The 16037-nt window shown below is 33.5% G+C and overlaps 2 protein-coding genes and 1 pseudogene across 6 annotated transcripts; all 3 read left to right on the top strand.

The window, feature by feature from the left end:
- The first annotated feature begins 610 nt into the window (after nucleotides 1–610).
- On the top strand, nucleotides 611–7035 carry LOC132271216 (uncharacterized). Of its 4 annotated transcripts, XM_059772533.1 has the most exons (12): nucleotides 613–897; nucleotides 2700–2755; nucleotides 2870–3047; nucleotides 3164–3265; nucleotides 3341–3412; nucleotides 3669–3740; nucleotides 4248–4313; nucleotides 4855–4941; nucleotides 5125–5241; nucleotides 5439–5513; nucleotides 5613–5708; nucleotides 6633–7035. In XM_059772533.1, exons 8-12 carry the CDS (start codon nucleotides 4915–4917, stop codon nucleotides 6909–6911), a joined length of 594 nt encoding a protein of 197 aa, XP_059628516.1. In that variant the 5' UTR covers nucleotides 613–897; nucleotides 2700–2755; nucleotides 2870–3047; nucleotides 3164–3265; nucleotides 3341–3412; nucleotides 3669–3740; nucleotides 4248–4313; nucleotides 4855–4914; the 3' UTR covers nucleotides 6912–7035. The 4 variants fall into 4 exon arrangements, with proteins under 4 accessions (XP_059628513.1, XP_059628514.1, XP_059628516.1 ...); XM_059772530.1 differs by having other exon boundaries at nucleotides 611–897; nucleotides 5439–5708; XM_059772531.1 differs by lacking the exon at nucleotides 3164–3265 and having other exon boundaries at nucleotides 611–897; nucleotides 5439–5708.
- An 889-nt stretch (nucleotides 7036–7924) lies between these two features.
- Nucleotides 7925–13993, top strand: LOC132271215 (steroid 5-alpha-reductase DET2-like). 2 transcript variants are annotated; one of them, XM_059772528.1, is made up of 2 exons: nucleotides 7925–8303; nucleotides 13359–13993. In XM_059772528.1, the coding sequence occupies exons 1-2, from the start codon at nucleotides 7971–7973 to the stop codon at nucleotides 13827–13829; spliced, it is 804 nt and encodes a 267-aa protein (XP_059628511.1). In that variant the 5' UTR covers nucleotides 7925–7970; the 3' UTR covers nucleotides 13830–13993. The 2 variants fall into 2 exon arrangements, with proteins under 2 accessions (XP_059628511.1, XP_059628512.1); XM_059772529.1 differs by lacking the exon at nucleotides 7925–8303 and adding an exon at nucleotides 10681–11732.
- Nucleotides 13994–14091: 98 nt separating this feature from the next.
- LOC132271214 (uncharacterized) lies at nucleotides 14092–15778 on the top strand (annotated as a pseudogene).
- Nucleotides 15779–16037: the final 259 nt, after the last annotated feature.

Here is a 16037-nt window from a genome sequence, read left to right as displayed (position 1 = left end):
TGATACTTTATCAGTTCAGCAGTCCAATTAAACACTGGACTACTCTGTTAGTAGGTTAATTTTTATTTATTTTATTATTATTATTATTTTGAGTATGTTAGATCTATAAGCTTGGGTTATTGAAATAGCTTTTGGATTATGGAAAATGTGTTAGTGCAAGCTAAAGCATGTCTGTAATTTTCATGGTTGTTAGATTCCCTCTCCGGATTGTAGAATCTTATAATCCTACAATTCTAAATTACTAAGTCGATCCAGATCGCAAGAAGAATAATTTGGAAGTAGGATCGCAGTATGATTGATAGAATTGGAGTTAGGATCGTAAAATCTTGTATCCTTCTAAATTGAGTTTTTTTGTTTTTGTTTTTTCTGAATTTGTTTTGGCCTACAACCCATTATTGGCAAGGAAATTTAAGGTTTTTAAGTGTAAAGTCCAACAATTTAACCTAATTTCACTTATAAAGAACAAAAAGAGAAAACCCAACTTCAAAGGTAAGCGTGATCTAGTATTAAACCTCGAAGGTATGACACAAAACTTCAAAAAGTTCCTCCATTTTGCCCTATTCTTCTTGATTTTTATTTAATTATTTTTTTCAAAACAAAAACAAAGAGAGCTTAGTTTCCCCGCATATTATTTGCCCATTCTGAACCAAATAGAGAGACTTTATTGTTTTTTCCTCTACTCTCTCTCTCTCTCTATTTTGTTCTTCTTCTTTACCAAAATATAATTTTTCCAACAATATTGCCCCGATAATTAGGAAACTAAACTAAATTGTTCTTTTCTCTCTCTATTTCTCTGTTCCTCTTTTCTCTTTGTTTAGGGTTTGCCTGAATTGCTTCTGTAAAATTTCGCTTGATTATTATGTTCACGTTATTGCATGGAGGAAATGATGAAACTGTGTAAGTGTTTGTCATGTGGCTTATTATCTTACTATCTTTTATTGTTAATTGATTTTTGTCAGAATATTGATGATATTGTGTTAAGCCTTATTCTCTATTTATTTGAAAATAATTTCATTTAAAAAGTTAGTTTAGGGTATTTTTATACTAGTTTTATGGAATCTTATGATCCTCAATCCGATCCTATGACACCCTTGGTAATTTCAAAGCCATCGTAGCACACTGATGAAGTGCTGGTATGACATCCTAAAAGGCAGGGATGGAGTTAGGATTATAACAATGTTGCCTTTTGGGGAGGCCATTATATAACGGCTGTGATAGTATGTAAAGGTCTTTGTTCTGAACCCTGGTCTTATGGAAACAGAATTTTATGACCTCTATTTGTTTTTCGTGCTTGAAATGACTCATTCCCTTGATGATTAGTAGGGATCTATCTTCTTGATTGTGCTCCCCATTGTCTTGTAATGATTACATTTTACAGTGTAATCTCGATTTGGTGTTCTTGCGGTGATTCATGATCACATTCTTGTCTGCCACGGAGCCTCTTCTCCCTCCAAAATTGCTTGTTATTTCATCTGCTCACTCATTTATAATATTTTGGTATTTGTTTCGTGGTGATTCTTCTCTCCGTAGGGTAGCTAACCTGAATATCTTTCTGAAAAGTACGTTCCCAGAACCGAACCTACATTGCCAGTTCTTTGTCCATCTTTTAATGAATTTAACATGAAAGTTATGTCACTGCTTGTTAGAAATGCCATTGATTTTGCATTGTTCATGGCTAGTTACACAGTAGCCAAAAGGGAGGTAAAACTTCCTCTGAAGTCCTCGACTAACAAGCTGCACTATTTTTCTGAGATTGGTGATGCACCAGGTGGACATTGAGATTAAGTTTCAATTACAATTTAATATCAATATATGAGATAAATAAAGTCCGAAGAAGAAAAGAAGAATGAAAGAATTCGGGGCTTTCAGTAGTACTAGGCTTTGGGAGTTTGACCAATAAATGCTATATTAAATTTCTGAAATATTGGATATATTTAAATTGAATGGCCTAGTAGCTCTTTGGCTAGACAAGAAGTTGAATATTCAGTTGCTTATTGTACATGTGTATGTTAGATTCAGTGCAACAATTAGTTGTTTGGGTGTGATGTTTAGTGATATGTTTGCATTTGGAATCTACAGTTGCACACTCCACAGTCATCTTCACTTTTTTTTTTGGTTTTTTGTTTTTTTTTGTTTTTTGTCCAAGCCAGATGAGTCTTAGAAATTGTCGAGTTCCATTGGCAAAAAAAGAAAGTTTTTTTGGGTTTCTTACGCTAGAAAGAGCATCACCTTAGGCCGTATCCAGCTGAAGTCTGAACCTGCTGGCTTCGATACCTTTTTATTGATGAGGGCATGCCAAGCTCCCAAGTTCGTTGTTGACATGGATATATGTGTCCACTTTGTCAATTTTATATAAGATATCACCTTCTTTTTAAAATTTGGATGAAATATCTTCATAAACTGTTATATCTTGTAGATGTCAAAATGGGCACATCACTGTTCGTTTAAGATAATCTTATAAGAGGGAGTTGATTTTATAAGAGGGGTAGAAGGGAAAGAGGAGGAAGTTCAAGAATTGAGCTAATACTGGTGTTCAAAGTTAATACAAAACTGTTATTTTTTATTTTTATCTTTTCCTTCTAGCCCTGCAGTTCAAGCCTTCTGCATTTATAAATCCTATTATGTTGCCTATTTGCGAGTTATTCTCAGATAGCCTCCTTCCTTAACATGATGTATTTCTTATCATTGATGTTTCATAGGTTGTTCGATTCCGTTCTCTGGAGAAACCCAAGGAAGATGAGTTCTGTCTTTACTTGTATGTCTCGCCAGTACATAAATTTTATTTTACCGCTATTCTTGTCAGCAGAGAATCTATTTCATTTAATTTAATATTTAATAATTTTGTATTGTTTTCCATTTCAAATTCTAGGTCAAAGCTTCACAATTATGATGATGTTGTGGAAAGAGTAGCTCGTCATCTCAGTATGAATGATCCATCTAAAATCAGACTTACATCTCATAACTGCATCTCCCAGCAACCTAAACCCCTACCAATCAAATACCGAGGAGCGGCACATCTGTCAGACATGCTGGTCCACTACAGTCAGGTTGTTGATAAAAATATTGTTAGTCTGATCTAGCGTTGTTTTTTGATCTTTATATTTTAAGTAACCATAGTTTTCTGACTGCTTATCACCACCCTTCCCCTAAAAAAAATATTTAGACTTCAGATATTCTATATTATGAAGTGCTGGATATTCCTCTGCCAGAACTGCAGGGCTTGAAAACTCTGAGAATCGGTTTTCATCATGCTACTTAGGATGAGGTGAGTGCCATTTTCTATAGCAGTCACTTTTATATGTTCTCTTTTCTCATTCAATTTTGTTTCTACTGTTTTCAGGTAGTAATTCATACTATTAGACTGCCTAAAGAAAACACTGTAGGGGATGTTATTAATGACCTTAAGACAAAGGTAACTCTTGACACTTTTCTATGCTTTCAAAGTGGACATCTAGACTTTTTTAAAGGTAATTGTGCCTGAATCTATTGAATTTTGAAAAACATTCTTTTGTCACCTCATTGTTGAAGCAAATTGTTATTAGTTTTATAATTAGTTAATCTTTTCTTAGTATTATTTGATATACTTGCAATTCATATTCTCTGGCCACAAAAGTTTCTGTATTGCTTTCTGTAGAAAAGATAGTTACTCATTCTTATGCCTTGTTCAGGTTCAGGTTGAGTTGTCTCATCCAAATGTCGAACTTAGATTGCTTGAAGTATTCTAACACAAGATCTACAAGGTATTGACTATATGCATTTTGTTGTTCCTTTATAATGATTTTTTTTTCTTTTTTTTGTTTTTGAATTTAACTTGGTGAGAGACAAATTCAGATTGAATGTTAGTTTCTATAGTTGATGTAGTTACCTCGCTGCATATATATTATCTTTTTTTTTATTCTTTGTTTGTAGTCGTTTGCCTCACATGAAGCAAATATGTTCAGGGAGATGATGCAAGCTTTTGTGAACACTAAAGTTTGCTTTTGAGATTTACTTTTTTGACACTTTTGAAAGCATATACCTATCCAAAAGTCAGTGTCATCAAGTACATGTTCTCTCTGACTCAACTCAAAATGTTCCTAATTAAAACTTCCTCTAGGTCCTTGAATTTTTTAAACCACATTAGTGAACGACATGACAGCTAATTGTTAAAAAAATTCCTGCATGTTAAACATTTATGCTAGGCTACTAGATATTATCTTAAGTTCTTTGGGTGATCTAATTTGTATTTCTGCCAACATCATTTACAGATCTTCCCACTTAATGAGAAGATTGAGAACATTAATGATCAATACCGGACTTTACGAGCTGAGGAGGTAACTATTATTCTTTGTTGATCTGGTGATTTGTACAGGTGGAGTTCAGTTTTCTTTTGATTTTGTCTTTTCAGCTATTTGGATGCATAATATTAATTTTCTAAATTTCATAAAGGTACTTCAAGATTTGACTTGATTTTTCCGATTAGACTTCCATGTGAAGGTCAAGTTAATATTGAACTGGAATTTCTCCAAACCTTCATTGAGCAGTTTGTGCTGTTGGTTAATACTAAACTTGAGTTTACCCAAACCTTCATTGAGCATGTAGTGCTGTGTTTTTTTTTATCTTTATTTTTTCCTCTGACAAAATGTTAGGAGTTTTTACTTCACTTTGGAAGTTTAATTCTTTGTTTACATGTTTCAATTTTTATTTATTTATTGTTACCAATTCACTATGTTTCCAATTCCTGATAATCTGGCTGATATCAGCAGAACAATATTGGTCTGAATGCATTGTATCGGACTGGTAGAGCAAAAAAGTAGAGGTTTTGATTGTTTTGGTTAATTCATTATTCTAGACTAAATTTGTTCTTCACAACAGATTCCCGAAGAGGAGAAAAACCTTGGCCCCCATGATCGCTTGATTCATGTTTATCACTTTATGAAAAACACAGCTCCGAACCACTTGGTAAGTATCTACAGGAGAAAGATATAAGAGACGCCGCTGTGCGTGCATTGTTCTTTGCTGGCATTGAGATTCTTTAATCTATCCTACTTACCAAAAAATAAAAAATAAAAATACTTTAATCTATCATACACTGTAAACTGAGATTCTAGCGTACTAGTATTCAAAATTTTCTTTTTTTTACAGCCGGTTAAGAATTTTGGGGAACTCTTTCTTTTGGTCATCCATGAGGGTGAGATTTTAAAAGAATTTAAAGTGCGCATACAGAAGAAATTGCAGGTTCCAGATGAGGAGTTCTCAAAGGTATCTTTTGATATTTTTCTCCTTAAATTATCTGCTCTGTGGAGCCCAAAAGCATGCCACATAGTTTGACATTTCTTGCTTAATTCATATTTAATATCTATTTTTTTTTTTTTTTTTTTTTTTTTTTTTAAACCTTAAAATTTATCTATTTTTGTAAGGTCCTTTTCTTAATCTGTTTTTGTTCTTTTCCTCACCAGTGGAAGTTTGCATTTTTTTATTTGGGTCGTCCTGAATACCTTCAGGACTCTGACTTTTTGTCCAGCCGTTTTCAGGTGCTCTCTCTCTCTCTCTCACACACACACACTTGCGCATGCATGGGTCATTTAATTTGGGTGGTTTGTTTCGTTTCTTTCTTATTCTTATTTTCACAGTGCTTTCAGAGAATTGATGTTTATGGTAAGTGGGAACAGGACCTTGGATTGGAGCACCCTGACAATGCTCCTAAAAGGTCATATGCAGCCAATCAGGTATATTGTTGAATTTAAATTACTTTTAAACCTATGCAATTTTAGGTTTCATGAATTATGTGGTCCAGAACCCGGCAAACGGTTTTTTAGTCAAATTGGCTTCTTATCGTGCTTACCTTATATTTTGTCAATGCCGGTCAATTTGATAATTTGATTAGTGATATGAAAAAGTTATCATGATGAGCACCCTCAGTGTTAAGATACAAAATATTTACTACGGAATCACTTTCGTAGTAAGTAGTGTAGTATTTACTCCGGAATATTAATTCCGTCATCTTTACTACAGAGTATTTACTACGGAATGTGAATTTTGTAGTAAATATTAGAAAATTTTCTACGAAATATAATTTCGTCATCTTCTTTACTCTAATTTTTTAATTATTTTATTATTATATTTTCGTCGGAATAAATTTTGTAGCACATACTAGGGAATTTACTACGACTATTATTTCTGTCACCTTTACTTTAATTTTTTCCTACGAATGTTTTGACCCCATAGTAAGTATTAGGTTATTAACTACCAAAATACTAGGGAACTTTCTACGACCACGAGTTCCATCACCTTTACTTCAATTTTTTTCCTACGAATAGTAATAAGTATGAGGGTATTTACTGCAGAAGTTTGACAACCTAATAAAATTCTAGGTAACTCGAATTTATTTTCCCCTCCTGGCCAAAACTGTTGGACTTCTCCATTTCCACGGATTATAAAGATCTTATGTATGATAGATTACATAAATTTAATTATTGTTCTTGAAAATTTGAGCTTCATCAGAAGTGGCAAGTTGTCATAACCATAACCTGCATAATATGTATATTATATATTTATGCAACGGTGGTTGAATAACTCGCTACCCATGTTTTTTATTATTATTAAATTATTAACATTAACTCTATAAACATTATCTATATTGTTAATTGTAGAGAGAGATGGTTTCGTTGTCTCTAGTACCTCCTCCAGAGGGATGCTCGAATAACGGAAATGAAGCTTTTCAAAGTATACTTGGTGAGAAGGACGACAATGAGCGTGAGATTGGGCATGATGCAAAGCTCGCTCAATCATGGCGGCGTTCTAGTTGTGCCGAAGTGGCAGCAGCTAAAAAAAGAGCGGATGATGCTGAACAGATGGCTTTGGAGGCAATACAAAAATTGAAGGAGACGGAGGAAAGGCTAGAAAGCTTGGAGCAACACGTGCAAACATAATCCTCTTTTATGGCTAGACAATCTCTCGATCTCAATAAAGATTGAATGTTGGTGGTATATATTTAGGCTTTTTTTCACCTTTGTTTTATTTGAAAGGTAAATTAGTAATCATAATTTTTTTTTTCACGATTTCCTAAGCCTTTTGGTGTACCCTTTGGCAGGAAGGGGTATATGGCGCTTTCTTGATTTTGTATAGGTGACGATGAATTGTGATGCCTTTTTATTTTTTATTTTTTTTATTTTGTTATTTTGTATAGGCAGGGAATTTTTTTCCTATGAATGAGTATATATACACACACACACATATATATCCCTTTGACAACATTTGTGCCTTTAATATGGATTTGTGATGAAAGTTTGGTGCGACCCTTATGTCGATTTTATTGCCACTTAGTGTTAAGGATGTAACTTGAATTCAACCGAATATAGTATTGAATAGACACCCAGCTCCTCGAGCTGGATGCACTTTACCAACTAGGTGTTTACAAAGGAGAGCTTGTCCAATGAATGGGTTTAAATGGGTAAGAATGTAGTATTATTTAATAGTTAAAGTTTTTGAATAAATGGGTAAACGTTTATTCTTTATAGTTGGTATTAGAATAAGATTTATTTTTTGATTCGGTATCACGTCAAGCCCTTGACATGGGGGCGTTCAAGTCTTCACCATTATTAGATAGGATGGTCTGAGTTATAACGGAAAATAAACGAATATAAAATATTACCGAATAATTTAAACTTTTAAATAAATGAATAACCGACCACCATTACTCTCGACTTGCTAATGCCACTAACTTTTTGTTAGTTTTAAACTTGGATCCAAGTCCGAAATAGACCCGAAACACGGCTCCTCGAATGACCAAAAAGGACGCCCAACACTAGATGGTCCTACAAATAAAACCTTAAATTGATACCCTTTTAATTTCATACCCACGTGGAGAATTCTATACCTCGTATTTTATATATGGCTCAACAGTGAATACTAAGAAACCAACATATATATATATATATATATAAACAGAATTATAGAAATAGATAGAGAGAAGGGTGAATAGAGTGAATATGGTGATGTCTGTATTGCTGGGGTTTATATATCCACCGCCGCCTTCTGTGTTCATCACAGCCATGTCTGTGATTAGTGGTGTATCATTAGCGAGTTCTGGGTTATCAGAAATCAGAGGGAAACATATGCAATATTCCAAATTCTGGAACGTTGGCTCACAGAAATCCACCGCAAAGCAGATCAAAATCGGCAGCAGAACCGGAATGCTCGTAGCATATACACCTGCATTTCTTGCCTCTCTTGCTTCCTTTGCCCTTCTCCCTCACCAGGGTTTCAGATGTGTGTTGCTAAATTCAGCTCTCGCCATCCATTTCTTCAAGAGGATCTTTGAGGTACTCTCTCTCTCTCTCTCTATATATATATATAGATACACACACACATATATGTTGAATTAGTAGTGCCTTTGCTGATCTCGATGTCCATGGAACCTTAAAAAAAAAAAAAAAAAAAAACACTCACACACACACAGATTAGGGTGTTCGGCTATTGGGCCTTATGTATTTTTAGATTTGGACCGAGTTTATGCATAATAAATAAGCACGAGCCCAATTTAGTGTTGAAGTAGTTGTTGTATGTTTTTAACGAGGGTCTTTTGGATCAGATGTGTTTAAATTGACAACCCAACAACTACGTAATGGCATTGAATTTTTGATTTAATGGTGTTGCAGGGTTTTAAGTTCGTGGTGTAATGTGTTGCATAGATATTGCATATGTGAGGTAGTTTGTTGTATGGTGATGTAAGTGTGTTGTATTGTTAATTTAATATTACAAGTGAAAATCAGAATCACTTCTTATGGGTTGGGATCCTGTGTGATAGGTCAGTGGTAGAGTGTTTGTGCTTGTGGCCAAATGGCTAAGGTTCGAGTCTCCCATCCCATTCCATATATATGTGAGTTGCTTTAATTTTCAAAAAATAAAAATAAAAAATTTATCATATGTCTGCTGGTTTATGCAGCACAATACATCAGTTACGAATTGCAATAAAATATCCTTCCATAAGCAATTTAAGTAAATAATTTAAAATTATTGTATAAGTGATTTAAAATTATCGTGTTAACAGAGGACATTTTGTGGCACAGAAGAAAATTCGGTTATGCACGATGTGACTACAAAATGAATGAGTAATAGGAGAGAATTCGGTTATGCACGATGTGACTACAAAATGAATGAGTAATAGGAAAGGATCCAAATCGTGAAGGAGTAAGATGTATTGCTCTTTTCGAAGTCGTGGATTTGTGATGAGTCTTTGGTGAATATCAGAATATGTAATGGTATCACAGTCATGGTGGTTGGGCTGGGTGGTGGTGGACAAAGGTCATATTAATTGCGGTATGATAAGATCAACTTCTGTGGTGCACAGGACATATGGTAACAGTCGTGAGTGATGGTAAGTAGGGTTGTTTGATGTATTTATGGTTGGTGGTTGGATTGACAGCGGTGGTAAGGCGTTCAATTTTTTAAGTAGGTGTGTCCGTGTCCGTGTTTAGGTCCTAAGTCACATAAAACGGGAAGGGGAATAGGAGAGAGAGCAAATTTGAGAGCGGGAGCGTGAGATAGGCAAAATTTAGTCATAAATAGTGAGAATTCGAGTCAGAGCACACTCTGGATTGTATGACTTAGTTCCAGTCTCTCATCTCTTAATTTGTTAGGATAAAAAATAAAAAAATAAAAAAAATAAATAAATCTAAGATCATTAGATTATCATTGACTACTTTTTATAAATTTAGAGATTTTTGTACATTAGCTTTAACGATCCTAAATGCATATATTTCTTACATATATGATATTTACATGATTAAGTAAAATATGTAATATATTATATTTTTTTTAAATGTATTTAATGTGGAAAAATTACAAAGAAATTATTCTTTTCGTTTTATAAGATAGGTTTGTTCATTAATAAAATTTGATGGCCTTGTATAATTAATGGAGTTGTTAAAAGTAGGACCTCTGTTTTTTTTTTTTTTTTTTCAATATATCACATATATTAAATCAAAATCCTGATTCCTGATTAACTGGAATGGATGGTGTGATGATATTTACATAATCATATAATCAATTATGTTGGTGCATAGGTGAGGTCCACGTGATGCTTGGATCTTAAACAGCCACATCAGTGCTTACTATTTTCCCTTGTTCACTTATTCTAGGTCGCGAGTTGCAACTTGGGGTCGACTCAGACCACTATTCTAGACTACATGAATAGACTTGTTAATGGAGTCGATCCTGATTTGAATCTGATATGATTAGTCGGATATAGATTAAATAAAAAATTCAATAATCCGATTTCGATCCAAATCTAATAATTTATTAGCCTAACATCGAACATGGATTATATTGATCCGATCTGAATAAAATTATATATATAAATAATTATATATATTTATAATTATTAATCAACCTATCATATTTGTACTAGAAGTAACCAACCCCCCACCCCCCCCCCCCCAACCTATAAAAATAGTATGGTGTTTTCATTCACGTACTAATAAATCCTAATATACGATGCTAATAATATCATATTGTTTATTCATTAACAAAGACTAATTAATCTTTTTTTATTCTCTTTCTTTCATATTTTGCTTTATCTTTTGTTTTATATCTTTTTCTTTTGATCATTGTTTTTTTTGACATTAATATTTATATATATATATATATATATATATATATATAATTATATTTTTATCGGATCCGATTCGATTATCGGATCGAATATCCATTTATTAACAAATCGGATTTGAATTAACTTACAAAATATCTGTTGAATTATCGAATCGAATCGAGTAAAATACTTATCAGATTTGGACCGAATCAGGCTTGATTCAGTCTGATCCTTTTACAAGTTTAAACATGAATACCTGCGAATGAGTACAGAGCCCGAGGTCGAAACATGACGAAATCAATAAAATTTAAATCACGGAACATGAACAAAACATAAACAAAGTGTAAAAGCATCCATTTAAAAGTATAGTGTGACTCCTATATAAGTATGTAGTTCAAACCAAATTGACCAAAAGTTTTACCACTAATTATTCTATATATATATAGCTGTAAAGGCACGCCCAACAGTAGATAGCCATACGAAGAAGAACCTTAATTGATTCCCTTTACCAAAAAATCATAATTAAAGAGTACTAATTAAATGAATTTTTTGTTTTTAATTCCATTGGGCTTTGTCGTGTGCGTATATAATATAGTAATGCTAAACAAGTCATAAAAGTAAACCGACTGATGTATCATATTTCAAAGATTGATTTCACACCCAAAACGTGGAGAGAGTTTTAAAAGCATTAACATATCATATTTCATTGATTCAGCTCACCCTTTTAGTAGTATATATATAAAACACCGAACAAACCAATAGAGACAGAAATCAATATAGAGAGAGAAAGAGAGAGGAAGAGAGAGAGAGAGAGAGAGGAGTGAATATGGTGATGTCTGTATTGATGAGATTCATATACCCACAACCTCCTCCTGTGTTCATCACGGCCATGTGTGTGATTAGTGTTGTATCGTTAGCCCTGTTTGGTTTATCAGAAATCATAGGAAAACACTTGCAATATTCCAAATTTTGGAATGCTGATTCACACAAATTCATAGCAAAGCAGATCAAATTATCCAGCAGAACCGGCATGCTCATGTTATATGCTCCTGCATTTCTTGCTTCTCTTGCTTCCTTTGCCCTTTTCCCTCGTCAGGGTTTTAGGTTTCTGTTGGTGAATTCAGCTCTCACCATCCATTTCTTCAAGAGGATCCTTGAGGTACTCTCTCTCTCTCTCTCTCTCTCTCTCTATATATATATATATATATATAATTACTCTCTCTCTCTAGCCACCAACCAGTATACATAGAGAGACCAACCAGTATATATAGAGAGAGTAATTATATATATATATTCTGTGTCTATGGTGGTGTTAAGTTGATGTTGTTAGTCCATTTGATTGGTGATTTTTTTTTTAATATATTAATATATTTTTGTAGAGTTATTTTTTTAATTTGAAAATTTGAATTTAACTTATTATATTGATTTTCGAATATCATCTAATAATTTATAGTGTAGGGTATACCAACTGTATAATTTCTGGTCTCTAGAGAGGTGACAATTATTGAATAGACCCACTAACACTTCCAAACCCGTCCTTAATTAAATGGTTTTGAGCGAATGGATAATTTTTTTTTGAATTTTTTTAAAAATAGGTCAATAATGTTTAGTCGGATATGAGTTGACCCGAGTTTAGGTCATTGGATCGAACATGAATGGATGTGTACGCACAAATAATCAGATTAGATTTAGATGCCAGTTGTGTTGGTTAGATGAGAGATTCGAAGTGTGTTGGTTAGATAAACGAATATTCAACTCATTTATGACCGGCTAGATTGATGGCCCATTGGGCCATAAATATTGCAACGACCTTTTGTACTCCTTTGTTTTTGAACAATTCGTATGTGCATGCTGATGGCCCATTGGACCCGGGCTTTAGATGCGCTTCATTGGGTCTTATTCTTTTTACATGAAGGGATATGGTATGAAAGTGATGCCCCATTGGGCCTTTGCTTTTAGTTGCATGTTATGACATAGATAGGCCGAGTTTATGTTAAACCAAAATATATTGAGTTTTAAAACTAATAAATGGAATGAAAAAATAAAATTAAGTAATAAATAAACGAGTTTGTTCACAGATTTAACGCGATGTTAATGCTTGGTTTGATTATAAACGAGCTTGAAAATTGTGTTTTTATTCGTCTGTTTACTTAATGAATGAATACGAGTTGAGTGTAAATTGTTTATGAACAATTCAATTTATTTGCGGTTCTAATTAAAAGTATTCACCCAAGTATGCAAGTTTCTTTAATTACAATAATTCAGAAGATAATTACTTAACTATATAAAACCTTTTAAGTTTTTGAGGTTGCAGAAAGTAAGTAGCTATTTAGATTCTAAGGAAGAGCCTGATGGGAAACTCGGTATATCTTGAAAGTTGGGAGTTCTATTTTCTTGAAGCGGCTCCCAAAAACTTCTCAATAATTATCTGGTGCATGTAGAAAAGATATCACTATTAGAGTATATCTCATAAATAAAAAGAATCAATGATACATATACATGGATTCTTTGTTATGTTTTTTGAGAAAAAAATTTCCCCTAAATTTGTTGAAGTTTGACCAAATACTAGAAACTAAAGATTTTAATTCTTTCAAATTATGGATAAAAGTAGAAGTTTGGAAAAATAGATTCAAACTACTTTTCCAAATTATTACAAAGTTCTCAAGCAAAACCGAACAAAAAAATCCACCAAACGTATTAGGGATTGCTTTCATTTCACTACATTCTTCCTTTTAGAACTTCAAAATAATTATGTACAAGTTTTTTTTTTTTTTTTGTTTTACAGGTTTTATTCATTCACAAATATAGTGGAGCGATGATCCTTGATTCTGTGATTACTATCTCCCTCAGTTATTGCATCTCCACCGCAACCATGATCTACGCACAACACCTAACACAAGGATTTCCGGAGCCACCTGTTGATCTGAAGTACGTGGGAATCGTAATCTTCTTAGTAGGAATAAGTGGTAACTTTTACCACCATTACCTCCTTTCTAAACTGAGAGAGGAGGGTGACAAAGAATACAAGGTTCCTAAAGGGGGTTTATTTGATCTGGTGATATGCCCACACTATTTTTTCGAAATATTAGGGTTTGTAGGTATCTCCTGCATTTCTCAAACGCTATATGCATTCTCCTTCACTCTAGGCACAACTTTTTACTTGATGGGGAGGAGTTATGCCACTAGAAAATGGTACCTTTCGAAATTTGAAGATTTTCCCAAGAATGTGAAGGCTCTCATTCCATATGTTTTTTAGAAATGTTTGGAAGTGTAAAAAAACAAATGAATAAATCTAGTTTGACACTGATACAAATTTTATTTTATTTTTATTTTTATTATTATTTTTTAGTTCTTGTAAGAAGCAGAGCTGTGTATTATCATGTGATTTTCATATCTAAGAAGCAAACTGGTTAGTGGTTATTTTCTCTATTAATTATTGAAAAAATACCGTTTGGTGTTGAGAATTCATGAGTGGGTTAAAAATGAAGCTTTATTAATCAAAATGTAATACAAATAAATGGCAGTCATTTCTTGAAACCTTAAATCACTTTACGCATAATACAAGATCATGGAAATTTTAAAAATAAAGGGGCTAGCCACTTTAAGGGACATTACATCTGCGTGCGTAAAGGGAAATACTAAATTGTTGCCGGACATTATTTAGTGACTTAATTGGTAGAGCGTCCAATTTTCTAAGCTGATTGTATCCGTGCCGGACATTATTTAGTGACTTAATTGGTAGAGCGTCCAATTTTCTAAGCTGATTGTATCCGTGTTCGAGTTCCCTCCCCTAATTTACCAGGATGATTAAAAAAAGGAAAAAAACTACTGAATAGTTGCATAATCATGTTGGCGTCACAGTGAGACGCATGTGATCCTATGATCACTGCTTAGTATTTCTCTGTTTAATTTATCTGTTGATTGATTGGTTTTATTGCCAAATTCCAATTGAATTCCTCTGTTTCTTGTTTGAAGTTTTAAACCGGTTTAGGCTTGGACATTAGGTATGAGCCAATCACTCTCAAATTAGGTCTAGTAACTAACCACCATTGCTGTTTGTGCATATATATACGTAGCAATCCTATTCAACCATAAAGTAGGTTGACTAATATATATATAATATGAAAAATGATTATAGCTTCCATCTACACATTCTTAACTACCAAAAACCAATATATATATAGAGACTAGAGTGAGAGAGGAGTGTGTGAATGGTGAATATGGTGATGTATGTATTGCTGATGAGATTTTTATACCCACCGCCTCCTTCTGTGTTCATCACGGCTGTGTCTGTGATGACTGCACTACCATTAGTGATCTATGGCGTTACGGAATTCAGAGGAAAACACATGCAATACTCCAAATTTTCACAGAAAATCCACAGCAAAGCAGATCAAATTCACCAGCAGAACCGGCATGCTCATAACATATACACGTGCATTTCTTGCCTCTCTTGCTTCCAACGCCCTTCTCCCTCATAAGGGTTTTAGATTTCTGTTGCTAAATTCAGCTCTCACCATCCATTTCTTCAAGAGGGTCTTTGAGGTACCCACTCTCTCTCCCTCTCTCCACACATATATATATATTGAATCAATTATTATGCTCAGTGAGTGAATTAGCTAGTTTGCATCATGAAGCTTATTGCTATTGCTTTCATTTCACAACATTCTTTCTTTTAGAACTTCAAAATGCTCACTGAGAGTTGTTTGTTTTACAGGTTTTATTTGTTCACAAATACAGTGGAAGGATGGCCCTTGATTCTGTGATTCCTATCACCCTTATTATTGTATTAGCACCGCAACCATGATCTACATGCAATGCCTAACACAAGGGTTTTCGGAGCCACCAATTGATCGGTAGTATGCCAGAATTGTAATCTTCTTCGTAGGAAGAAGTGGCAATTTTTACGACCATTACCTCCTTTCTAAACCGAGGGAAAAGGGTGAGAAAGAGTATAAGGTTCCCAAAGGGGGTTTATTTGATATAGTGATGTGCCCACACTATTTCTTCGAAATTTTAGGTTTTGTAGGAGTCTCCTGCATTTCTCAAACTCTATATGTATTCCACTTCACTTTAGCCACAACTTTCTATTTGATGGGGAGGAGTTATGCCACTAGAAAATGGTATCTTTCCAAATTTGAAGATTTTCCTAGGGATGGGAAGGCTCTCATCCCATTTGTGTTTTAGACTTCTTTGAAAGTGTATAAAAGGAAAAAATATATATATATATATATTTTTTCTTTCATTTATCTTGAAGCTAATATCAAATGATTTTATATATTTATTTATTTATAATTTATACTTATTGCAAGATGCAGAGCTGTGTATTGTTATGTGTTTTTTTCATATCCAACAAGCAAAGTAGTTAGTGTACATTTTATTAATCAAAATGTAATACATATAAATAACAGTCATTTTTTGGAATCTTGTATCATTTTCTGTGTAATACAAGATCACATAGGAC

This window comes from Cornus florida, unplaced genomic scaffold (assembly GCF_030987335.1).
Source record: "Cornus florida cultivar Cherokee Brave unplaced genomic scaffold, ASM3098733v1 CherokeeBrave_3.0.0_Hap2_Chr08, whole genome shotgun sequence".
Classification (NCBI taxonomy): Eukaryota; Viridiplantae; Streptophyta; class Magnoliopsida; order Cornales; family Cornaceae; genus Cornus; species Cornus florida.
This window is presented reverse-complemented; position numbering and strand designations above follow the sequence as displayed.

Bases quoted from the DNA above. Each gene is read 5' to 3' on its own strand.
- LOC132271215 (XM_059772528.1), top strand. From the start codon at position 7,971: ATGGTGATGTCTGTATTGCTGGGGTTTATATATCCACCGCCGCCTTCT. The intron at 8,304-13,358 runs GTACTCTCTCTC...TTTGTTTTACAG, and splicing joins TCTTCAAGAGGATCTTTGAG to GTTTTATTCATTCACAAATA.
- LOC132271216 (XM_059772531.1), top strand. From the start codon at position 4,915: ATGAAAAACACAGCTCCGAACCACTTG. The intron at 4,942-5,124 runs GTAAGTATCTAC...TTTTTTTTACAG, and splicing joins ACACAGCTCCGAACCACTTG to CCGGTTAAGAATTTTGGGGA. The intron at 5,242-5,438 runs GTATCTTTTGAT...TTTCCTCACCAG, and splicing joins CAGATGAGGAGTTCTCAAAG to TGGAAGTTTGCATTTTTTTA.